Here is a 24,822-nt window from a genome sequence, read left to right as displayed (position 1 = left end):
TCTGAACAGCCTGTTCCAGTGCTCTATGAGCCTTAAAGAAGTTCTTCTTATGTTGAGGTGGAACTTCTGTGCTGTAATTTATACTCATTGCCACTTGTCCTATCATAAGGTGCCACTGAGCTGAGTTTGTCCCCTCCCTCTTGACCCCAGCCCTCATATATGTATAAACATTGATTAGATCCTCTCTAAGTCTCTTCACCAGACCAAAAGGCCCCAGGTCCCTCAGCCTCTCCTCACAGGGCAGTGCTCCAGCCCCTTCATCATCTTTGCAGCCCTCTGTTGGACTCCTTTGAGTAGATCCCTGTCCCTCCTGAACTGGGAAGCCCAAAACTGAACACAGTATTCCAGGTGAGGTGTCACCAGGGCAGAGTAGAGGGAGACGAGAACCTCCCTCGACCTGCTGGACACACTCCTCTTAATGCAGCCCAGGACCCCTTTGGCCTTGTTGGCCACGAGGGCACATTGCTGTCCCATGGATATGGTATGAGAATTAGCTCAGTTTAACTACAGCTTGCTGCTCAGATACTAGGAAAAACTTCATTCCTAGCCTTGTTTGATGACTCTAGACATGAAATCACTTTTTATGTTATAATGATGTCGAGCCTGTGGTTGGAGTTTGAACCCTGCTATGCTATGTGCTGTATAAACATGTTGGAAGAGCCATGTTCCTGCTCCATGCTGTTTACAGCTGAGACAGTTCCCAAGTCCCTGCATAAACAACTTTGATGTCAGGAAACCCAAATGTAGCTGAGGATCGGTAGATGTGCATTAAGGCAGATTCCTGTATTTACAGAATCCATAAGAGTAGCCAACTTGAGCAGCAAGGGGGAAGGAAGAAAAAGCAAAAGCCCTTTCAGAAGTTGCTGCAGAGGTTTGGTTTGGAGTGTCCTGCTTGCACTCAGGTTTTGCCAGTGCCTTTGCAAGGCACATCGCCGCCTCCAAACCCGCGAGAAGAGCGAAGTTTAACCACATACACAGCGGTGCTGCAGATGGAAGTGTGCTCTTCTGCCAGCCACTGAGAACAAGTGTGTGCAGCTGTGCAGGTCACTTAATTGGGAACTGGAGAGCTCTGTGCATTGTCTGAGAAGATGGAAAAGGAGGGAATGCAGTTTCTTGTAAGACAAAGTGGGCAGCAGGGAGAACTTCAACACGCTGCCAGTCCTACTTGCCTGCAAAGTGACATCAGATGTTTGGTTTCGTAGGGCTGCAGCTACTGCTATTGCCACCAGGACAGTTTTGAATCTGAGAGTGGTACTTGCCCTGGTTTCCCTGGGATAGGATCACAGAATCAGTTTTCCTGTTCAAGGAAGCTCCAGGTATTTGCAAAGACTCCAGGTCTCTGTTTAGTGAGGACAAAGCTGATAAGGCATCTTGTGGTGTAGTGTGAAGTGTTCCACAGTTGTGCCACAACCCACTGCAGCCCCTCTGTCCTTCTGTAACCCCACATGCCAAGTGCAGCTCTTGGCCAGCATCTGTGATCTGGCCACCAGCTCTACTTAGCATCTGGCCTTGTAGAGTAGGATAGGGGTTGCAGTGCTGCACTGAAGGCAGTGAGTGCCTTGTGGAGGTGGAATTTCCCCAGCTGTACCTTTCTGCACAGTCCTGCCTGGGCCAGTAACCTTGTTTGTGGTCAGGTACAGCATTATCACAGAAACATTCAGGTTGGCAAAGCCTCTCAGGATCACCAATCCCAGCCAATATCCCTACAAGGTTCACCCTAAGCCATATCCCCAAGCACCACATCCAAACAGCTTTTAAACACCTCCAGGGTTGGTGGCTCCACCACCTCCCAGGGCAGCCCATTCCAATGCCTGACCACTCTTGCTGGGACAACATTTTTCCTAATATTAAATTTAAACCTGTCCAGTCACAGTTTGAGGCCATCCCCTCTTGTTCTGTCACCTGTGAGAGGAGACCAGCACCAACCTCTCCACAACCTCCTTTCAGGTAGCTGTAGACAGTGATGAGGTCTCCCCTCAGCCTCCTCTTTCAAACTAACCACCCCCAGCTCCTTCAGTAACTCCTCATCAGATTTATTCTCTAGGCCCTTCCCCAGCTTCCTTGCCCTTCTCTGCACTGGCTCCAGCATCTCCACATCCCTCCTGTAATGAGGTGCCCAAAACTGAGCATTCAAGGTGTGGCCTCACCAGAGCTGAGTCCGAGGCTCCTGCTAGATACCTCATTTCTAATCCCAGCCAGGCTTTCTTTGCCACCTGGGCACACTGCTTGCTCATATTCATTTGCTTGTCAATTACAATCCCCAGATTATGGCACACAGGAGTGAAGAAACTTGTACCAGCTGCACAAATCACACTGCCAAGGAAGTCATGAGGAGCGAAAAAGGGACATATCCTGAATGTGCTGATTAACTCTGGCTGGCTTCCCTTATTTCAAAAGTGATAGCACATGTGGTGCACTGTGTCAGTAGGAAGCAGGCAGATTTGAGATGGTTGGCTGGAAGAACCTGTAGCTGGTGGGAAACTTTGGTATGTTACATAGCAATGAAATTAATGAATGACTTTTGCCATGGCTCTCCTGAATGGGTGGAATTACTTTGAAACAGAGCTCACAGTCTGCAGGGCAGCAAGTGGCAACAGACAGGTAGTGCTTGAAACTGAAAGAGTGCTGGAATGTCACACTTCTAATGGCTAAAACAGGGCAGTACAAATGTACAAGAACTCCTGAGTAAAAGGGAAAAGTGTTCCCCAGGTTGCTTGCACAGTGTCTTTGACAGTACTTCCTATTTTTCACTTTGACTGTTTCTCCTGGGTTTGGCAGTTGGTTTGTTCCTGTTTGTGTGAATTTTTCCTATGATGACAGACTAAGAGAAACACTTCCAAAGAAGTGAAAAAGATGATTGCAGAGGCTCAAAAGTTGGCAAGATACCTAAGGAACAGGACATAAAATGATAGTTAATGTTCTGCATGGTTCAGCTTTCATTTGATGATATCACAATGTTCTTACTCGGTAGAGTAGAAGAATCACACGATGAGAAGAACCTCAAGAAGCTTTTGTCTGTACTGGCAAAGTCCTCTTTTTAAAACATATCCAGCAGCCATCCATCCAGATGTATTGTATTAACTGACACCCCAGCTAAAGGTGTATGTTACTAGATGCAACCAGAAAGTTAAGAGTCTTTCAGTCTGTGGTTGGATTTTTAATGAGAGTCTCTTGAAATACAATGTTTGCATCCTGGCTAGGTGTTAGATGCACTTTGCTACTCCACTAGCATCTTCCTCAAGTGCTCTGATTTTCAGAAGAACTTAGAGGCTGGGCTCATGGTGCTGAGGGAGTCTAAGGCAGCTGTGTCCTGAATGTGTTTGATGTTGGGAAGACTGGAGGCCGTTGTGAGTTCAGTGGGGTTGTTTATTCTGTGCTCCCAGATAATGAGAACTCTTAGTGGCAGGTCTGAACCCAGCTCTAGAGTTCATGGTATATCACAGGCTCATAGAATGGTTTGGGTTGCAAGAGACCTTAAAGATCATCTAGATCTTTGAGTAGATTTGGACTGGATGTTAGGAAGAAGTTCTTCACCCTGAGGGTGGTGAGACCCTGGAACGGGTTGTCCAGGGAGGTGCTTGAAGCCTCATCCCCAGAGGTGTTTAAGGCAGGGCTGGATGAGGCTCTGGACAGCTTGATCTAGTATGAGGTGTCTCTGCCCTGCTGTCTCTGCAGGGGGGTTGGAACTATATGATTCTGGTGGTCCCTTCCAACCCTGACTGATTCTATGATCTAGTCATGGGCATGGACATCTACTAGAACAGGTTGCTCAAGGCTTCATCCAACCTGGCCTTGAACACCTCCAGGGAAGGAGCATCTGCAGCCTCCCTGGGCAAGGCAACCTGTTCCAGTGTCTTGCCACCCTCACTGGAAAGAACTTCTTCCTAATCTCCAGTCTAAATCTGCCCTGCTCCAGCTTCAATCCATTCCTCCTCTTCATGTCATTACAAGCCCTTGTAAAAATCCCCAGCTTTCTTGTAAGCCACTTCAGGTACTGGAAATCTGCTCAAAGGTCTCCACAATGCTTTTTCTTCTCCAGTCTGAACAGCCTTAACTCTTCCAGCCTGTCCTCACAGGGCAGTTGCTCCAGCCCTCTATGTTTGTGGCCTCCTCTGGACCTGCTATAACAGTTGATATCCTTCTTGTGTTGGGTTCCCCAGAACTGGATGCAGAGCAGAGGGGCAGATGCCCTCCCTCACCCTGCTGGTCTCGCTTGTGATGCAGCCCAGGTTGCCTTCTGGGCTGCAAGTGGACACTGCTGGCTCACTTGGAGATGATGTATGATTATCTTGCATCTACCTTGGAATTGTTTTGTCTATTCCTTCCTTTAATTGTACACATTTTAAGAAGAAAGCAGTTAGAGATGATTGAGATTCAGTGCTAGGAAAGTGTATGCACATTTGCATTTTCCTTTGGTATTAAGAGCAGGGAAATGAGTGCTGCAGAAAGAACAGAAGATGTAGTAATAACACTGTCAGAAATGGTATATGGTACCCAGGCTCACAAGTGTGCCTTTGAATTAGAAATGCAAATATGTTCTGAGCTATGTTATAGAATTGGTGAGGCTACACTTAGTCTCTATAGAATCAGAGAATCACTAAGGTTGGAAAGACCTCAGAGATCATCAAGTCACAACAACCCCAGGCAGCACTACAGGCTGGGGACAGAGTGGCTGGAGAGCAGCCAGGCAGAAAAAGACCTGGGGGTGCTGGTAGAGAGTAGCTGAACATGAGCCAGCAGTGTGCCCAGGTGGGCAGCAGAGCCAATAGCATCCTGGCCTGGCTCAGGAGCAGTGTGGCCAGTAGGACAAGGGAGGTTATTCTGCCCCAGGGCTCAGCACTGCTCAGGCCACACCTTGAGTGCTGTGTCCAGTTCTGGGCTCCTCCATTCAAGAGAGATGTTGAGGTGCTGGAAGGTGTCCACAGGAGGGCGACAAAGCTGCTGAGGGGCCTGGAGCACAGCCCTGTGAGGAGAGGCTGAGGGAGCTGGGGGTGTGCAGCCTGCAGCAGAGGAGGCTCAGGGCAGAGCTCATTGCTGTCTGCAGCTACCTGAAGGGAGGCTGCAGCCAGGTGGGGTTGGGCTCTTCTGCCAGGCAGCCAACAACAGAAGAAGGGGACACAGCCTCAAGTTGTGGCAGGGGAGGTCTAGGCTGGATGTTAGGAGGAAGTTGTCAGAGAGAGTGACTGGCATTGGAATGGGCTGCCCAGGGAGGTGGTGGAGTTGCTGTCCCTGGAGGTGTTGAAGAAAAGCCTGGCTGAGGCACTTAGTGCCATGGTCTGGTTGACTGGCTAGGGCTGGGTGCTAGGTTGGACTGGATGCTCTTGGAGGTCTCTTCCAACCTGCTTGAGTCTATGATTCTAAGTCCCTTCTACCTGTATGACCAATAGACTGTGCCCTGAAGTGCCCTATCTACTCAGTTCTGGAACACCTTCAGGGATGGTGACTCTACCACCTCCCTGGGCAGCCTGTTCCAGTGATCCATCACCCTTAAATTAAACAAGTTCCTCCTTATGTTTAGATGGAACTTACTATGCTCAATTTTTGTGCCTATTACTCCTTGTCCTGTTACTGGGCACCACTGAAAACAAAGCCTGGTCCCATCCTCCTGGCACCTGCCCTCTATGTATTTGCTCCCAGTAACCCCAAAGGAAGGTATATGTGAGTCACTGGTACCAGATGAGGAACACAGATAACTCCAGCTCTGGATACCTGACACTGAAGTCTGGCTGTTGCTGACCTTCTCACTGACTTGGCAGCAGTTGTTTCACATATCCCAAGTCACTTCCCTCTGTCAAATTTCCCCCCTTCTTAATGAGCTGTGAACAAAGTGTGTGACTGAAGTGTTAGATGCTCCTTCACTCAGTTACCCATTCATTTATGTTTTCCTTCTTGAAAAACACAGCTCAGTGAGAGATGTGTGGCTCAGATAGCTGTGCTGGCCTCACTGGGAGAGGTTTTAATCTATCAAACCCAAACATTAATCCCATAGTGGGGAAAAATACACATCTGCAATGTCTTCAGAAGAATCCAGCCTAGTGTAAAGCAGCTGACAATGTTTATAAATCTCTGCTCTTTCAGATGTTTTCCAGCTTCTTTTTTATTCTCTCCCTAGCTGCTAACACTTCTCTTCAGCTGAGCTTTGAGTTAGCACCTCCTGCGTGTCACAGCTCAGACCCCCCCTCCCCACACACTTTCAGTGAAGGGTTGCAGTTGTGTTGCTGGAGCAAAGAGTCAGGCACGAGGACTTAAGAGTTGGGAAGGAAGAGCTGGCACATTCCAGCACCTCAATAACTCTCTTGAATTGAGGAGCCCAGAACTGGACACAGCACTCAAGGTGTGGCCTGAGCAGTGCTGAGCCCAGGGCCAGAATAACCTCCCTTGTCCTGCTGCCCACACTGCTCCTGATGCAGGCCAGGATGCCATTGGCTCTCTTGGCCTCCTGGGCACACTGCTGGCTCATCTTCAGCTACTCTCTACCAGCACCCCCAGGTCCCTCTCTGCCTGGCTGCTCTCCAGCCACTCTGTCCCCAGCCTGTAGTGCTGCTTGGGGTTTGTTATGACTTGATGATCTCTGAGGTCTTTCCAACCTTAGTGATTCTGTGATTCTATGTAGATTAAGTGTAGCCTCACCTGCACTGGTTGGTAGCTTGGGCAGAGATTTGTTGTTGCTGTCTGATTCCCATGAATTGCTTTAAAAGAAGCCTTCTTGCATTATGCTGATTTACAGGTGACCCATTTTTGTGATGCTTCTCACTTTGTTCAATGTAATTTGGCTGCTAGGCCTGGATGTTTAGCAGACAGCTGATGGTTCACTTGCTGCTTTTAAACCTGGAACTTTGTTTCCCAATTGACCCAGGTGGTTTTTAAAATCACACAGTATGAGATGGCTGCTGGGCTGATGGAGTTGTGTCCCTGCTGTCTGTACCACAGAATCACAGAACTGGTTTGGTTGGAAGAGACTTGTGAAATGCTCACCTTCAGCCTAAGAGCACCATGGCCATTAAACCATCTCCTGAAGTGCCAGGGACAGTGACTCCACCACCAACCTGGGCAGCCTCACCACTTTTTCCATAAAGAAGTTTTTCCACATCTCCAACCTAAACCTCTCCTGGCACAATTTCAGGCCATCTCCTCTCATTCTGTCACCTAATCCTAGACCAACCCCCACCTCACTACAACCTTCTTTCAGGGAGCTGTAGAGAGCAGTGAGGTCTCCCCTTAACTCCTCCTCCCCAGGGTAAATAATCACAGTTCCCTCAGCTGATCCTCATATCCCAGAGCTGAGATGAGATAGAATCATAGAATCAGTCAGGGTTGGAAGGGACTACAAGGATCATCTAGTTCCATCCCCCCTGCAGAGACACCTTACATTAGATCAGGCTGCCCAGATCCTCATCTCCAGCCTGGCCTCAAACACCTCCAGGGATGGGGCCTCAGCCACCTCTCTGGGCAACCCATTCCAGGCTCTCACCACTCCCACACTGAAGAACTTCCTCCTCACATCCAGTCTAAGCCTCCCCACCTCCAGCTTTGCTCCATTCCCCCTAGTCTTGTCACTCCGTAATGGCCTAAAAAGTTCCCCCCAAGCTTTTTTGTAGGCCCCTTTCAGATACTGGAAGGCCCCAAGAAGGTCACCTCAGAGCCTTCTCTTCTGCAGACTGAACAACCCCAACTCTTTCAGTCTGTCCTCACAGCAGAGCTGCTCCAGCTCTCTGATCATCCTCGTGGTCCTCTGGACACACTCCAGCATCTCCACATCCCTCTTGTAAGAGGGGCTCCAGAACTGGATGCAGTACTCCAGGTGGGGTCTCACAGAGTGGAATAGAGAGGGAGCCCTGCATCTCTCTTTGAATCTTATGGTTTTCATGGGAGACTTGAACAGGTTTGGTTTGTGTAGAATAGAGTCATGGAATCATCAGGGCTGGAAAAGACCTCTAAAATCATCAAATGTAGCTGTCAGCTCAACACCACCATGCCCACCAAACCATGTCCCTAGGTAAACAGCACCATGCCCACCATGAGCCAGCAGTGTGCCCAGGTGGCCAAGAGAGCCAGTGGCATCCTGGCCTGCATCAGGAATGGTGTGGTCAGCAGGAGCAGGGAGGTCATTCTGCCCCTGCACTCTGCACTGGTTAGACCACACCTTGAGTGCTGTGTTCAGTTCTGGGCCCCCCAGTTTAGGAGGGACACTGAGATGCTTGAGCGTGTCCAGAGAAGGGCGACGAGGCTGGTGAGAGGCCTTGAGCACAGCCCTACGAGGAGAGGCTGAGGGAGCTGGGATTGGTTAGCCTGGAGAAGAGGAGGCTCAGGGGTGACCTTATTGCTGTCTACAACTACCTGAGGGGTGGTTGTGGCCAGGAGGAGGTTGCTCTCTTCTCTCAGGTGGCCAGCACCAGAACGAGAGGACACAGCCTCAGGCTGCACCAGGGGAGATTTAGGCTGGAGGCGAGGAGAAAGTTCTTCCCTGAGAGAGTCATTGGACACTGGAATGGGCTGCCCGGGGAGGTGGTGGAGTCGCCGTCCCTGGAGCTGTTCAAGGCAGGACTGGACGTGGCACTTGGTGCCATGGTCTGGCCTTGAGCTCTGTGGTAAAGGGTTGGACTTGATGATCTGTGAGGTCTCTTCCAATCCTGATAATACTGTGATACTGTGATGCCCACCAAACCATGTCCCTAGGTAAACAGCACCATGCCCACCAAACCATGTCCCTAGGTAAACAGCACCAAGCCCACCAAACCATGTCCCTAGGTAAACAGCACCAAGCCCACCAAACCATGTCCCTAGGTAAACAGCACCAAGCCCACCAAACCATGTCCCTAGGTAAACAGCACCATGCCCACCAAACCATGTCCCTAGGTAAGTGTATGTAGAACAGTAGAGATGAGTTTGCTTTCTCGGCTGTGTTCTCTTCTGCAAACTTGCTATCAGCACGAAAATGAACGTTTGAGGTACTTGGCATAAGGCTAAGACCAGAAGGCAGATGAGACTGCTGCAATTCTCAGAAAAGGGCCATATTGTAAAGGGGGTTTTGTTGTTTGGGTATTTTTGGTGGCTAAAGGTGGCCTTAGGCATTGCAGCTGAGCTGTATGTCTGTGCCAGTTTACAGTGGGTGGCCACTTGAGAGGCTGAGGAATTCCATTCTGAGGACAGCAGTGCCGTGAGGAAGTGAGGGGCTGCCACAACCTGCCTTGCTTGAAGGCCTTTCCAGCCAGATGTTGGCATTGATGTTTGGGATTATCCAGTAGACACGAATGGGCAGTGTGATGCATGAGCTTAGGAGAGATGTGGAAAGTTGAAGTCAAACTTCTGGCACTCTGATGAGGCATGATTCATTCTTAATTCATGCTGGGCTGGGCATAAAAAGGGGCTACAGTCCTTGCAGAAATGCTGCACTGAAGGTGGTCTGTTGATCCCAGCACCTTTCATTCATCACCTGGCAACTGGAAATTAGATATACACTGGAAGTTAATCAGAGTTATACTTTCCTCCCCCTTTCCACTTCCTCGTGGCATAGTGTTTATGGGTGAAGTTCCAGACCACTTCCTCACGGAATAGTGTTTATGGCTAAAGTTACAGAGGGAAGGAGAAGGTAAAAACTCCCTCTCGCTATAGGTCTGTGTTTCTCCCAAGCCCTCTGCAGTCTATTCAGTTGTCGGGGGTGTGTGTCAAGCAGGAAAAACTGAAGTTGCTTTGTTTTATACAACAGCTGCAGAACCAGGAGATGCTGAGGGCAATGGTGAAGAAAGCAGAGCTGGAAATCCATGGCAAGATGATGGAAACAGTGAAGAGGCTGGAGGATCCCGTGCAGCGACAGCGCAACCTGGTGGAACAGGAGCGGCAGAAGTACCTCAACGAGGAGGAAAGGGTTGTGAAGAAGTTGTGGTGGGTTCAGAAACCTCTTAGAATTCGTTGCTTTTGCCTGGCTTTCACCACTGCCTCCAGTGAAACTGCACCTGTGTGTGCCGTTTGGGCTGTGCTTCTTTGCACTCCTCTTGGCTGCAAGACTGTGTCTGTGTTGTACAAATCATTGGTCTTGACCAGGAGACACAGAATCACAGACTCACAGAACTAACCAGGTTGGAGAAGACCTCTAAGGTCATCGAGACCAACCTGTCACCTAATCCTTCCAATTAAACCACGGCACTAAGTGTCTTATCCAGCCAGCACGAAGAGCTTCAGGCTCTTCAGGAGTTCCCTGGAAAGGGGCTGATAGCAGTTAGCACCATGACCCCCTCCATCTTCTGAAAGCCTACCCCTGCACTGGCTCTTCTGTGAGCCAGCAGTGTGCTCTTGTGGCCAGCAGTGTGCTCTTGTGGCCAGGAGGGCCAATGCCATTCTGGGGTGTATTAGAAGGGCTGTGGTTAGTAGGTCGAGAGAGGTTCTCCTCCCCCTCTGCTCTGGTGAGGCTGCATCTGGAATACTGTGTCTGGTTCTGGGCCTCTCAGTTCAAGAAGGACCTCAGAGAACTGCTTGAGAGAGTCCAGCACATAACCACAAAAACAGTGCAAGGAGTGGAACATCTTCCTTAAGAAGAGAGCCTGAGGGGGCTGGGGCTCTGCTGCTTGGAGAGGAGGAGCCTGAGAGGCAATCTCATTTGTGTTTATCCATATGCAAAGGGTAAGTGCCAAGAACATGGAGCTCTGCTGAGTGATGTCCAATGGCAGGACAAGGGGTGGAAGTTGAGGCATAGTGTGCCCAGGTGGCCAAGAGAGCCAGTGGCATCCTGGCCTGCACCAGGAATGGTGTGGTCAGCAGGAGCAGGGAGGTCATTCTGCCCCTGTACTCTGCACTGGTTAGACCACACCTTGAGTACTGTGTTCAGTTCTGGGCCCCCCAGTTTAGGAGGGACATTGAGATGCTTGAGCATGTCCAGAGAAGGGCAACGAGGCTGGGGAGAGGCCTTGAGCACAGCCCTACGAGGAGAGGCTGAGGGAGCTGGGATTGGTTAGCCTGGAGAAGAGGAGGCTCAGGGGTGACCTTATTGCTGTCTACAACTACCTGAGGGGTGGTTGTGGCCAGGAGGAGGTTGCTCTCTTCTCTCAGGTGGCCAGCACCAGAACGAGAGGACACAGCCTCAGGCTGCACCAGGGGAGATTTAGGCTGGAGGTGAGGAGAAAGTTCTTCCCTGAGAGAGTCATTGGACACTGGAATGGGCTGCCCGGGGAGGTGGTGGAGTCACCGTCCCTGGAGCTGTTCAAGGCAGGATTGGACGTGGCACTTGGTGCCATGGTCTAGCCTTGAGCTCTGTGGTAAAGGGTTGGACTTGATGATCTGTGAGGTCTCTTCCAACCCTGATAATACTGTGATACTGTAACAGGAGGATTTTTTTCCTTGTGAGGGTGACAGAGCACTGGCATAGGCTGCCCAGGGGGTTGTGGAGTCTCCTCTCTGAAGATACTCAAGACCTGCCTGGATGTGTTCCTGTGTGATCTGCTCTAGGTGACCCTGCTCTGGCTGGGGGTTGGACTGGATGAGCTTTGGAGGCTCCTTACAGCCCCTGACATTCTGTGATTCTGTAATTCCCTTCACCTTTCTGCACTGTGCTTTAGGAGAGGAGAGAGGAACTTCCTGTAATGAGTCTGGCTTTAAGTACAAAAATCAGCTTTCAGTAGTGCTTTGGCTGTTAGGTAGAGGAGGCTCTTAAATAGAGGATCAAAGTTTCATTGCAGTTAGCAGTGTCAGTCTCTTGCTCACTGAGGTTTCCATACCCTTAACTGAGTGGTCAGGCATTGGAATGTGCTGCCCAAGGAGGTGGAGTCACCAATCCTGGATGTGTTTCAAAGCTGTGTGGATGTGGTGCTTGGGGCTATGGTTTAGGGTGCACCTTGTAGAATGGGGCTATCAGCTGGGCTTGGTGATCCTGAGGGGCTTCTCCAACCTGAATGTTTCTGTGATTCTGTAACTGCAGGGAAAAAAACCCTTTTATTTGTTGTGGTTGTTGCTGTGTAAGGCTCTTTGTAAGACTTTTCCCCCTCAACACCTTGGCCTATCAAGACTGGTGGGATCAAGTTGTTTGTTTTTAGTCCATGTTCAGAGTCAGCAGGAAGCAAGATGAAGCTGAAATCAATAAACAATTTAACTTGTTCTAGCACTCACATTTGTAAGATGCTGTATAACTAACTCTTTCTCATTACTGCATTTAGTATATACCTGAAGAATAGCTCCATAACACAGAGAAACCTTCTAGTCAGCTTGTCTTTGGAAATGATGATTGAAAAGCTATAGGATTACAGTTATTGACAGCTGAGGAGACTAAATCTTTCCTGATGATCAGTGTGTTGTCAGATGAATAAGATTTGCAGTAAAAATGGTGTCTCTGTAAAGACTTAGTGCAGTGTTCCTAAGGGAGTTTATGTCTTGTATGAAGAGAGAGTGAATCATAGAACCTTAGAGGTTGGGAGGGAGCTCCAGAGATCAGCCAGTCCAACCTCCCTGCCAAGGCAGCATCACCCAAGGTAGTTCACACAGGAATGCATGCAGGTGGGTTTGGAAAGTCTCCAGAGGAGACTCCACAGCCTCTCTGGGCAGCCTGCTCCAGGCTCCATCACCCTTGCTGTGAAGTTTCCCCTCATGTTGAGGTGAAACCTTCTCTGTTCCAGTTTGTAGCTGTTGCTCCTTGGCTTATTGCTGCTGACTGGCCCCAGCCACTTGACACCCACCCTCACTCCTCTCACTCTTCTCCTCTCCAGACTAAACAGCCCCAGGACTCTCAGTCTTCCTTCATAGAGGAGACCCCCAGTCATCCTTGTGGCTCTATAGTGGGCTCTCTCCAGCAGGTCGTTGTCTCTCTTGAACTGGGGTGTTCAAAACTGGATACAGTAGGATCACAGGATGTCAGGGGTTGGAAGGGACCCAAAGAGGTCATCAGGTCCAACCCCCCTGCCAGAGCAGGACCATACAGTCTAGCTCAGGTCACAGAGGAGCACAGTGTCTCCACAGCAGAGCAGCTCCAGCCCTCTGATCATCCTTGTGGCCCTTCTCTGGGCACATTCCAGCACATCCAGATCTTTCTTGTAATAGGGTTTCCAAATCTGGAAGGCAAGAGAGCTTAAAGATTTCTGCAGTACTTCCAGAGGCCTGTTTCCTGCTCTGAAATGGTCAATCCCAGCTTCAAAAGCTCTGCTTTCTGCAATTCTGCAACTTATTATTTCCCAGGACATACAACTGAAGTATTGGCAGTATGATGTAGTAAACAGCAGAGATCACAGTATCACAGTATCATGTCAGTGTACATTTCAGAGCCTGCTTTCTGTGCAGCAGCCAGTAGTGATAGTGCCTACAGAAGTGTGCCCACGTGTGTCCCAGCTGTGGCAGGATGGCAGTTCAGAGGTGCCCAATGAAACGAAGGAACACTGTTAAGCATGGCATTTATGCACACTTGTGACAGTGAAATACACTGAGCATTAACTGGGCAGGAGTTCTTCTGTCTGGTCTTTGGAGTCAACATTAGAGATGTCATATATGACACTTCTGGGACTGTAGACACTTGAAATTTAGCAGACCAAGGGCAAATTAGGGTGATAGGAAGCACTGACTAGAGAAGTGTTTGTGTTGTGGGGAGCGTGTTACAGGTGCGACTGCTATGTGGTGTAGATTATTGTGAGCACCTTAGTGGGGAGGGGGGAGTGTGCTCATGAGCACAATATTTAAGTTACAGCCACATCCAGTCTGTCTCATTGGATATGCTCCTTAGCAAGTTACTTTTCCTTAGAAGAATATAAATTGTGCCAGACTTTTCACTCAATGCAGGAATAAAACTCCACTGAGCAGTCTCTGAGAGCCGCTCGTAGCAGATACCTAGCGAAGGAGAACACAGCAAAATGCTCAGAGCTCATCTCCCTGCTTTTGAGGACTTGTAGCTCTGGGATTTCCCAAGTCACAGACTTCATATGCAAAAGGATTATTTGCTGCTTGTAAACTTAGGCATTTTAAAACAGGTATGTAAATTTTGTGTGCAGCATCCAGACACGATGAATTCTACAGAGTCATTTTTTGTGGGGGTAGAGAAAACTTCTTGTTTGGTTTTGAATCTTTCATCTGTCACTCTTAAATCATCCACAGCAGCATATCCACCCTTGCCATGCCAATCAGAATGCTAGAGATACTTTCCTAGGCCTTTTATACTTCCTTTTCCAGCCTGAAAAAGTCTTGATTTGCTTGGTTGATCCTCTTGTAGTAGCCTTTCTCTGGGTTTCATCATCCTCTTGCCTTACTCTGTGCCCTTCCTAACTCAGTGGTCCATCTGTGAGACAGGGATGTGGAGAGGGGAGAGCCCTACCACAGCTGTGTTGGATGTGGGCAGATCATGACTTCATGCAGTAGCAGTGATGGCTTTCCAGTCCTCATGCCCCACGTAAGCTTTCCCTTAGGAGTCCAACAGCTCACTGACGATGGATGATTACCAGTTCAAAGTTCATTACTGTGTAGAAAAACTCAGGGGGCTGAGAGAGGCTGTTGGATATAGGTGAGGTTGGTTTTGTTTGTCCTTTTCTGATCGACACTGCTTTACATTTATCAGGAGTTAATTTACTCTGGAGGTTTTGTCTGGTCAGTCAGTATCAGAAGGTCCCTGTGCAGCCCTCTGCAGTCACCTCTCCTTTTCATTTCCTTGCATGATTTAATATCCTCTTGAGTTTTTTTTTTTAACTATATTATTCATCCTCTTTTCTAAATAATTTACACTATGTTGAAAAGCCTCAGCCTTAGCACTGATCCCTGTGGAACCCACTAGCAAACCACACTCACTGAGTAAGCTCTTCATTGATCCCTTCACTTCAGGCACTTTATCCATGAGAGAATTTCCTCTTTTGTCCCATGGCAATTTGCTTTCTTGAAAGCTTTTACTCAAATACCTCATTGAAAGCCTTCTGGGCTATAGCTTGTGGCTATGCTTTAGTTGTTTCCTTGTGGATTTGTGAGACTTGCCTTCTCTTCCTACAGAAATAGAATTGTCAGGGTTGGAAGGGACCTCAAGGATCATCCAGCTCCAACCCCTCTGCTGTGGGCAGGGACACCTCACAGTAGAGCAGGTTGCTCAGAGCCACATCCAGCTTGGCTTAAAAACTTCCAGGGATGAGGCTTCCACCACCTCCCCAGGCAACCTGTTCTGTATCTCACCACTCTCATGGTGAAAAACTTCTTCCTAACACCTAATCTGAATCTACCCATTTCTAGTTTTGCTCCAGATCACAGTTATTCCTCCCTAACATGGCATACCATACACTGGTCCACTGGCTCTCTGTATTTAGTCTTCATTTTGATATCTATCAATTACTTCAGGACCAGAGAAGTGATTGTCCCCCATACTCAGCACTGGTGAAGCCACACCTTGTATACTGCATTCAGTTTTGGGGCCCTTACTCCAAGAAGGACATAGAGGTGCTGGAGTGTGTCCAGAGAAGGCCAGCAAAGCTGGCAGAGGGTCTGAAGAGCAGCTGAAGGGATTGGGGTTGTTTAGCCTAGAGAAGAGGAGGCTGAGGGGAGACCTCATTGCTCTCTCCAGCTCCCTGAAAGAGGATTGGAGTGAGGTGAGGGTTGGTCTCTTCTCCTTAGTATCAGGTGACAGAATGACAAGAAATGGCCTGAAATTGTGCCAGAGGAGGTTTAGCTTGGAGGTTAGGAGAAATTTCTGTGCTGCAAGAGTGGTCAGGCATTGAACAGGCTGCCCAGGGAGGTGGTGGAGTTACAAGCCCTGGAGGTGTTAAAAAATGTGTAGACGTGGCACTTCAGGACGTGATTTTAATGGCCATGGTGGTCTTAGACTGATGGTTGGGCTCATGTTAGAGGTCTTCTCCAGCCAAAGCACTTCTGTGATCAGTCTGAGTGTCAGTCTCACCAGAGTGCAGCTCCCTGGATAACTCCATCCCCTATAAAAACGTTTATTTGCATCATCTATGGCACTTTCCACCACTCTGGTGCCAAAGCAATTTTAATCAAGCATTAGGTGCTTCGCAGTAGCAGTTCAGCTGTTTCACCCTCAAGCTGCCATTGAACTCCAGGGCAAATAGCAGCTGGCCTTGGGTGATTTGTTACTGTTGGTTGTGTCAGTTTGCTTTGTAACCCATTTTACTGACACTGCCATCTGAGATGGAGCTTCTGATGCTTTTTGACTGAAGAAAGATCTCGGCTTAAGAGTTTGCCTTGGCTACCTTGTGTGCAGTGCAGCTGCAGAAGGGTAACTGATCCTGTATTAGCCTCCTGAAACTGCAGTAATGTGAGTGTCTTGTTAATTGAGTTTGCTCAGTCCAAGCTATAAAGCCAAGTTATGTCTACAGCTGCAGGAAAGAAACGCTGGATCTGCTTCAGGCTTTGGCTTCTGAGGGCTGTAGTTCCTTTTCCCTTGTAGGGCAGTGTGATGTGGTATCCCCTGAGCAATTTCAGGATCAGTTGCCTTGTTTGATAGTATCACTGTATGGAATCAAAGGGCTTTGTAATGGCCCTTTCATTTCATTTCTCCTCAAAGAACAAAGGGGGAGGAAAGTCACTGTCAGCTCCATGGAAGCCTGTCCTTTATACCTACATATACAATAGGAATGAACCTACCAAAACACCGTGACAGTGTTCTCTGCTCCTGTCTCTTCTTTCCACCAATGAACAAATGTAACCTTCTGCCCTTAGGTTTTAGGGTGGTTTTTGTTTGGGTTTGTGGATTTTGGTTGGTTTGGTTTTTTGTTGTGTCTTTTGTTTGTTTGTTTGTTTGTGTTTGTTTTTTTTTGTTGTTGTTGTTGCTGCCTTTTTTGTTTGTTTGGGTTTTGTTGTGGCCTGGTGAGTAACAAAGCCCTGAGAAGATGCTTTTCCAGCGCTGGTCTCCGGAAGGGAGAGGGAAGGGAACACTCTGTGATTCCCAAAGCCTCGCTGCCCGGCCTGACTGCCACTGTCCGAGCAGGGAGGATGTGCCTGAGCGCAGAGCACCTGGAGGGCAGGAGCCTTTGCGCTGTAGCTGAATCCTTCTTCCAGCTCCTTTCCGGACTGTGTCCGTGGCCTCTCTTGTGAAGGCAGAGGAGCGCAGGTCGCAGGTGCCCGCAGCAGCGAAGCGCAGGTCGCAGGTGCCCGCAGCAGCGAAGCGCAGGTCGCAGGTGCCCGCAGGGAAGCGCAGGTCGCAGGTGCCCGCAGCAGCGAAGCGCAGGTCGCAGGTGCCCGCAGCAGCGAAGCGCAGGTCGCAGGTGCCCGCAGGGAAGCGCAGGTCGCAGGTGCCCGCAGCAGCGCAGCGCAGGTCGCAGGTGCCCGCAGGAGCGAAGCGCAGGTCGCAGGTGCCCGCAGCAGCTCAGCCGCTGCCGCTGGTGGAGCCCCGTGAAAAGCATTCCCCTGCTGCCACCGTGTGGCGCACTGCGGAACTGCCTCCACGTCTGTGGCGCTGCTGGCAGCTGCGTCTCCCCCAGCTCTCAAGGCACAAAGATGTGGGCTTAAAACGGGAAGACGATCCTCTGGCTCGCCTGGTTTGTGACCCGTTCGGAAGCAGCTTATGGTTCCTTATTCAAGGTTGAGTTACAGCTTCTCAAATTCTTAGGCTTTGAATTGAGCTGAGCTCTTTGATGTGTGCACTTCGTGTTCAGGTCCTGATATTTGTGTTTCTCTGTGTGTCAGGACTGTTGTATTGCCATTTATTGTTCTCTGTAACCACTTTCAACTTGCCTAAATGTGGAGTGGTTCTGCAAGCAATTATCTCTTTTTTACTGGCCACCTACTCCTTTCTTTCCCTCTCCATGTCACCTGTTTGCTGTGATGGCTCTAGGAGGTGACCTGGCTGAAGAGGAATTATTTTCTGCAGTTTTTTCTGCTGGATTTCTCTTGCAGCAGTGGCTGTGCTGATACAAGGGAGCTATAGAATCATAGAGTTGTTTCAGTTGGAAAAGATTTCTAAGACAGAATCCTCCTGTTGGCCTAACCTGGAGTGCCATGTCCACACATTTCTTGAACAGCTCCAGGGATGGTGACTTCATCACCTCCCTGGGAATCCTCTCCTAGTGCCTGATGGGGAAAAGCAAGACTTGCAGTTCACAGAATCATAGCATTGTTTCATTTGGAAAAGATCTTCAAGATCACTGGGTCCCACCATTGACCTAACACTACCACAGCCATTAAGCCATATCTCCAAGTGTCATCTCTACATGTGTTTTGAATACCTTCAGGGACACTGACTCCACCACCTCCCCAGGACCAGCCCAATGCTTTACCACTCTCACAGCAAAGAAAATTATCCTATCTTCAACCTAAATCTCCCCTGACACAATTTCAGGGCGTTTCCTCCTATGAAGAGCCTGAGCCAAACTCCAACCTTCTTTCAAGTGGTAGTAGAGAGCAATGAGGTCTCTCTTTTTTCAGTCAATAAGCCTTTATCTTGGTTCTCTTACAACAATTGCTAAACCTGAGTAGATGCAGGAAATGAGGCCCAAAATGAGGTTAAAATGAGTAACCAATTTGCTTTGGCATTCTTTTCTGCCATGCAATTAAATTGTTTCTCAGGATATTGCTCTCAGTAAACTTGGCATTTTAAGAGAAGTGGATAGCCTTTAGAATAAATATTCAAGTGGTGATGCCTTTAAGGTATTTGCATGGGTGTTTGTATAGTTGTGCATAATGAATTTTGGGGTGGTGGTGGTGGTTGAGAAATCTTTAAGCTTCCAGCTAAAGAGGTATGGTCTGAACTTTAAATGGAAAAATAATGGCTTCCCCCAAAACAAAAATTAAGTTTACCAGTCTGGAGAATTGAGGGGAAAAAAAGTGTATTTTATGGAAGATATGGAAAAAGTATTGGGAAAGGTGATGAGCAAGCACCAGGTGGAGCCAGAGGAAGAACGGGATGGCAGCGCTGGGGAAAAAAACCCTGAAGGGATTAATTTATGACTCCAAATGCTGCGTGAGAGCTGCACGCTGCACACTTGCTGTTCCACTCTGGCTATTTCTGTAAGCAGGACTCTACATCTGTCCAGCAAGTCCTGGCAAATCAGCAAGGTTGTGTCAGGGGGCAGTAGTGTCAGGTTTTGGGTCCTTGCGTCACAGCTGGGCATGCCTTTGCACGCCGTCAGCAAGGAGGAAATGCAAGGTGCAGAACACCTGAAAGGCAGTGGGGGGGGGAGTCAGGCTCTTCTCCCTAGTATCGAGTGATAAAATAGGAGGAAATGCCCAGAAACTGTGTCAGGAGAGGGTTGTGTTGAAGATAGGAAAATTTTCTTTGCTGCAAGAGTGGTCAGGCATTGGACTGGTCAGGCTGAGTCTTGCATCCCCAGAGGGCTGCCTGCTATGTGTCTTTCACCACCTCACCTGCCCTTTGCAGCTCAGCTGCCCTGAGGTCCATGTGCTCTGCACTCCCTAACCTGATACACAGATCAGTGCCTCAAGCTTGCTACAAGCCTGTTCCTACACTGTGAGTGTGCAGCACCATCACCTCCTCTCATGTTACCCTGCTGTTTCTTCAACCTGAGGTGTCAGACACAAAGATGCCACCGTTGAGCTTTCTGCCTAAGTCTAATCCATTCATTTAGATGTATTTGGTTGTAATTTGAAGTTCCTGCTGACCTTTTACCTTCCCTTTTTTTGTTTTCCAGCGAGCTGGAGGCATTTGTCGAAGACCTGAAGAGGGACTCCTCTGCTTCCAGCAAGACAGTTACACTGAAAGATGTTGAAGATGGAGCCTTTCTTCTGCGCCAAGTGGGAGAATCTGTTGCCACCTTGAAAGGTTTGTGCTGCTCCTTTCCACTTTTGGCCATTTGCTTTTAACCACAGTGGCTGAGAACAGTTTTGCCTTTGATCTGGGGGCAAAGGTAACTTTCACTTCCAGAAGGATTTAAAATTGAGATTAAGGAGTTTGTTGCATGGGCCCTGGAGAGGGGTAGCCACTCAACTCTTTTAACATTCATCCCCCCTCCCCGTTAGCACTGAGCTTCACAGCCCTTGTCTTTGCAGGAGAGTTCCCCATGCTGCAGAACAAGATGCGTGCAATCCTGAGGATTGAGGTGGAAGCAGTGAGGTTCCTCAAGGAAGAGCCACACAAGCTGGACAGCTTGCTGAAGCGCGTGCGCAGCATGACCGACATCCTCACCATGCTCAGGAGGTGACTCTCACATTATCTTCTTCAAAACTGAAAGATGGCCTCAAGCAGGCCTGGAATACATCTTTCAGGTTTGGGGTTCTTGCCCTTTTCCTAGGTAATCCTGAGCAATGCTACTTGCTTGCAGTGTTTTATAGATCTTTCCCAGGGCTCTCTTGAGGGACAGCTGGGGAGGGACTTTTTAGGTTGTCAGGTAGTGATAGAGCTGGGGGGAATGGATCCAAGCTAGAGGAGGAGAGATTTAGCTGAGTTGGTAGGAAGAAGTTCTTCACCGTGAGGATGGCGAGACACTGGAACAGGTTGCCTGGGGAGGTGGTGGAAGCTTCATTCCTGGAGGATTTTAATGCTGGGCAACCTGATCTGGTGTGAGGTGTCCCTGCCTGTGGCAGGGAGGTTGGAACTGGATGAGGTCCCTTCCAACCCTGACAATCCTGTGAAATCAAATTGTCTTTTCTTGTGCTCTGTGCAGTGACTCTGTTCAGACCAACAGCCCCACTGGTTAAGATCTTATGATTGAAACAATCTCACTCTGAACTCAGCACTTCCAGATTTGGGAAGTACCTGGAGGAGAAAGATTACAGGATGGTATCAGTTCCATATCTGAGCTAAGCAACCACAGGCATTTACAGCAACCCAAGCTGGCACCCTGGAAAATGCATCCTCAAAACCAGGACATAAAGATTCTAACTGGATAAAGAAAGCCTAAACCTTCTGAAAGAAACAGTTTCCAGTGTACTGTGAACCCTTGCAAATTCTTTATCCTTTGCAAGGGAAATGTGTTAGAGAAAGTTAAAGTATTAGGTGAAGTTGATGTCCACTAAGTGCCAGTGTTTAGCTGTGTTTGCCAGCATATATGAGCAGCAAATGACTGCTGATTTACAGGAGGCAACAGGCATTGCATTCAGTTCCTGCTGGAAAGCAGTGAGTCAGGCCAAGCTGTCAGTGCTGATGGTCTCAATTCTACTCCAGTTACCAGAAAATGTAAGTCATAAAAGCTATTGTTGCTAGCATGATTCTAAGGAACGTAGGCTTCTCATTGTTTCCATGTATCCTGGAGCATATGTAAAATGGATTTGCCAGTTCTGGCAGCTGGGTAAAGTGGTTTATGGAACAGATTTCCTAGGAACCATCACTTATTTTTCCATGGAGATAAACATCTATATCCTTTCTTGATCATTTCCTTTTCTTAAACATGACGAGTTGTTTCCTATCTTAACCTCTTCAGGGAAAAAAAGCCAACAAACCAAACCCAACACAATAAGCCATGCGTGCCAGAGTTTTACCGAGAGCCATTTTTTGCAGTGAAATGATGTATTAAGCCTTGTGAAGTCTGTGTCACTAATGGAAAACCTGATGGCCCTTGGTGGCTGCACTCAGCCACTTCACAGCTACCTGCCAGAAATAGCTCTTTAGATCCTCATCTCATCCTACCCTGGACTCTTGACAGACAAAAGCCATGGTGAAGCCTCACTTGAAGGCTTTCTTTTGGTAATGTGCCAAACCCCCTGCCTCACAGTCTGTGTCACTACTGCTTTTTGTGCTGAGGGTCCAGAAACATCTTGTTCAGCTAGGCCGATTCCCATTCTCCCCTCTGTAATCAGCCCATTGTAACTCATGGATTCATGGCATGCACTGGGTTGGGAGGGACCTCTAGAGGTCATCTAGTCCTGTCCCCCTGCAGTGGGCACAGATACCACAGAGTGAACCAGATTGGAAAGACCTTCGAGATCATCAAATCCAACCTATCACCTAACACCCTCTAATTAGCTAAACCATGGCACCAAGTGCCTCATCCAGTCTCCTTTTTAAACACCTCCAGAGATGGGGACTCCACCTCCTCCATGGGCAGCCCATTCCAATGGCCAGTCACAATGTGAAGAGCTTCTTCCCAGCATCCAGCCTAAACCTGCCTTTGTGCAGCTTGAGACTGTGTCCTCTTGTTCTGTCAGTGGTTGCCTGGGAGAAGAGACCAACCCCACCTGACTGCAAGCTCCCTTCAGGTAGTTGTAGACAGCAGTGAGGTCTGCCCTGAGCCTCCTCCTCTCCAGGCTGAAGCTCCCAGCAATGTGATAGTGATCACATTGCTCACTATCTTTAGCTAGATCACATTGCTTACTGTCCCTCAAGACTGACCTTGAATTTGGTCCAAAAGTGCCAGTACACTCCTGAAGATTCATAAATGTTTGAAAAGGCAAACCCCATCCTAATTAGCATGGCCTCTCTAGAACTGTGAGCAGGAAGCTGCAAAATCTCACAGCTGGGAGCATCAGGATGAGAGCCACCACTTTGATGTTTTTCATCTAGATGCTTTTCCCTTCCAAACGTTTATTGTTCCTTAGTGCTGAGTTGCCTGTGTGCTAACCATGTGCCACGCTGTTGTGTTCCATTTGGCTGGGCAGACACGTTACAGAAGGACTGCTGAGGGGTGTGGATCCATCCCAAGCCGTGCAGTACTCCACCACAGAAAAGGCCAGTGCAGCTGATGCTCTGAAAAGCCAGGAGGAGCTCAAGCACGCCCAGGGACACGCACAGCAAAGCCCGACTGCAGTGGCGTCAGAGAACCAGGTGTCGTCAGTCAAGTCAGAAGTCATCCCCTTCTCCACAATGACAGTCCATCACGTGCAGAGCTCTCCTGTTGTCATCCATCAGACTCAGCACTCATCAGCCCTGGTCAACCATGCCCAGGGCTCACCCACTGCAGCCAGCCACAGTGAAGGTGGGCCTGCGGGTGGCCACCTCTCAGCCACCCCACCAGCCCCTCTGCAAGAGCCCCCAGCAGGATCCCAGCCTACACAAGCCATGCCAGCACCACAGGTCTCTGTCAATGGCACCACCATGCAAAGTCTTCTCATTGAGGAAATCCACAGTGCAAGTGCCAGGAGCCGAGCTGTATCCATTGAGGTACGGTGTAGCCTGCTCAGCTCTTGTCCTCTCTGGCTCTGAGCTCCAGTCTCTTTGGAGACTGCAGGTGGGATTCTTCACATGCCTCCTGGGGCTGCATGTAGCTAACCCCTTGCTACACTGTGCAGTTCTGCAGAACCCTCTGGTTTTAGATGCAACAGGATAATAACAGGTAACCAAAAGGAGGGGACAGCCTCTGTTCACTTGTGCCCCACAACAGCAGAAGGGGCAATGGAGGTAAACTACAGCACAGGAAGTTCCACCTCAATGTGAGGAAGAACTTCTTTAGTGCAAGGGTCACAAAGCACTGGAACAGGCAGCCCAGGGAGGTTGTGGAGTCTCCTTCTCTGGAGGTTTTAAAGCCCTGTCTGGACTTGTGTGACCTTTACTACATTATGGCTGTGCTCTGGCAGGGGGCTTGGACTCAGATTTCCAGAGGTCACTTCCATCCCTGTGGCCCTGTGAACTCTCTTTTAAAAATAACCTTCATTTGAATAAATATTAAAGGTCTTTTGTTTAGAATACCTTCTTTTTGAACAGTACTGTGATCTGCTGGCCACACTTGCATAGGTGATTTTCAGTCACTCCTTAAATGTCTGTATACCTCTTTATGGAGAGGTAAGGGCCACGGAGTGTGAAGTTGCAGTGGTTTCACATAGAAAACCCACAAGTGAGCTTTCATGTCTTACTGCAGACATGCACTTGTTGAACCAGCAGTAAGGAGTGACCCAAACTGACATTTTGCCTCTGTCCTTAAGAGAGCAGTGGTCACTGTCAGTCTGTTATGTATCTAGCACAGTGGGGTCACACCCAGTGTACAATTACTATCAATGCACTTCCTCCAGTTGCTGGCAAGAACTGAAAAATTACCCTGTCTGTGGTGAGCTGTGATGCTTACACATGGATGTCTTCTAAAGTAAGCCACCATGACAGAAATCAGAGAGATAAAGAGATGTCTTACTGCTTTTGTCTAGAAAGCTGAGAAGAAATGGGAAGAGAAAAGACAGAATCTCGACCACTATAATGGAAAGGAATTTGAAAAGCTCTTGGAAGAGGCCCAAGCCAATATAATGAAGTCAATTCCTAACCTGGAGATGCCTCCCCAGACAGCAGCACTGCCTAAAGGAGATGCAGTGGAAAAGCTGGAAGTCTCAGGTAAGGTTTGTTGGAGTAAATGGTGCTACAGAAGCTGGAGAAAAGAAGTGCTTTTTGCTGCTGTCTGGAGTGGTTTCAGTTTACAGCTTTCTGTGTTCCTGATAATACCTCTGAGTATGCCCCTGAGGAATAGTGCAGGTTCTGTGGATAGGATGCAGTCATTTTGCAGATGCCCCAGTGTGGGTAACCAGCTGAACATGGATTTCTCTGTATTGCAGCTGAGAGAGTGAGTTTGTCTTCTGGTAATGAAGACTCCTCATGAGCAGGTGAGCAAGAGCACACCTTGCTTTTGACAGAGATGAGAGTATTTCTATACCATACCTACATTTAGGATACTGTGCTCAGCTTTTTGCTTAGTTTAGCATTACAAAGAGCTCTGGAAAGAGCCACAAAGAGTTAGAGCACAAATAATCTTACCATCAGAAACCTAAAGAAGCTCTTTTTGTAGCCATATTTGTTATCAAAAGAAGTTCAAGCTTCCTGAGGGTGAGATCTAGCAATTAGAAGCTGAAACTAGAAAAAGCCACAGCAAAAATTAGCTGTCAGATGTTGCCATTTAGAGCAACTAACCACTGAAGTTTAAATATGGACCTGTGGGATTCTCCACCACTTCAGATCTTTAAGGAGTAGTGCTTCTTTCTGAAGGGCTGCTGAGGCAAAAGCTCTGTGCATGACATAAGACCCACTTACAGGAATCCTCAAACCTGTATGAAGTGGAA

At 48.6% G+C, this 24,822-nt stretch overlaps 1 protein-coding gene across 16 annotated transcripts in view; it reads left to right on the top strand.

Moving 5' to 3' along the window:
- Positions 1-24,822, top strand: part of KIAA1217 (KIAA1217 ortholog) — a 501,320-nt gene that overhangs the window by 448,409 nt on the left and 28,089 nt on the right. For 15 of the 16 annotated variants that reach the window (XM_064162493.1, XM_064162489.1, XM_064162496.1 and 12 more), the window contains 5 exons: positions 9,707-9,882; positions 19,545-19,675; positions 19,903-20,050; positions 22,447-22,948; positions 23,923-24,103. In XM_064162493.1, coding sequence (XP_064018563.1) covers positions 9,707-9,882; positions 19,545-19,675; positions 19,903-20,050; positions 22,447-22,948; positions 23,923-24,103 — 1,138 coding nt within the window. The remainder of the gene's footprint in view (positions 1-9,706; positions 9,883-19,544; positions 19,676-19,902; positions 20,051-22,446; positions 22,949-23,922; positions 24,104-24,822) is intronic. The other variant, XM_064162494.1, reaches the window with a different exon arrangement.

Source organism: Pogoniulus pusillus, chromosome 23, assembly GCF_015220805.1.
Source record: "Pogoniulus pusillus isolate bPogPus1 chromosome 23, bPogPus1.pri, whole genome shotgun sequence".
Classification (NCBI taxonomy): domain Eukaryota; kingdom Metazoa; phylum Chordata; class Aves; order Piciformes; family Lybiidae; genus Pogoniulus; species Pogoniulus pusillus.
This window is presented reverse-complemented; position numbering and strand designations above follow the sequence as displayed.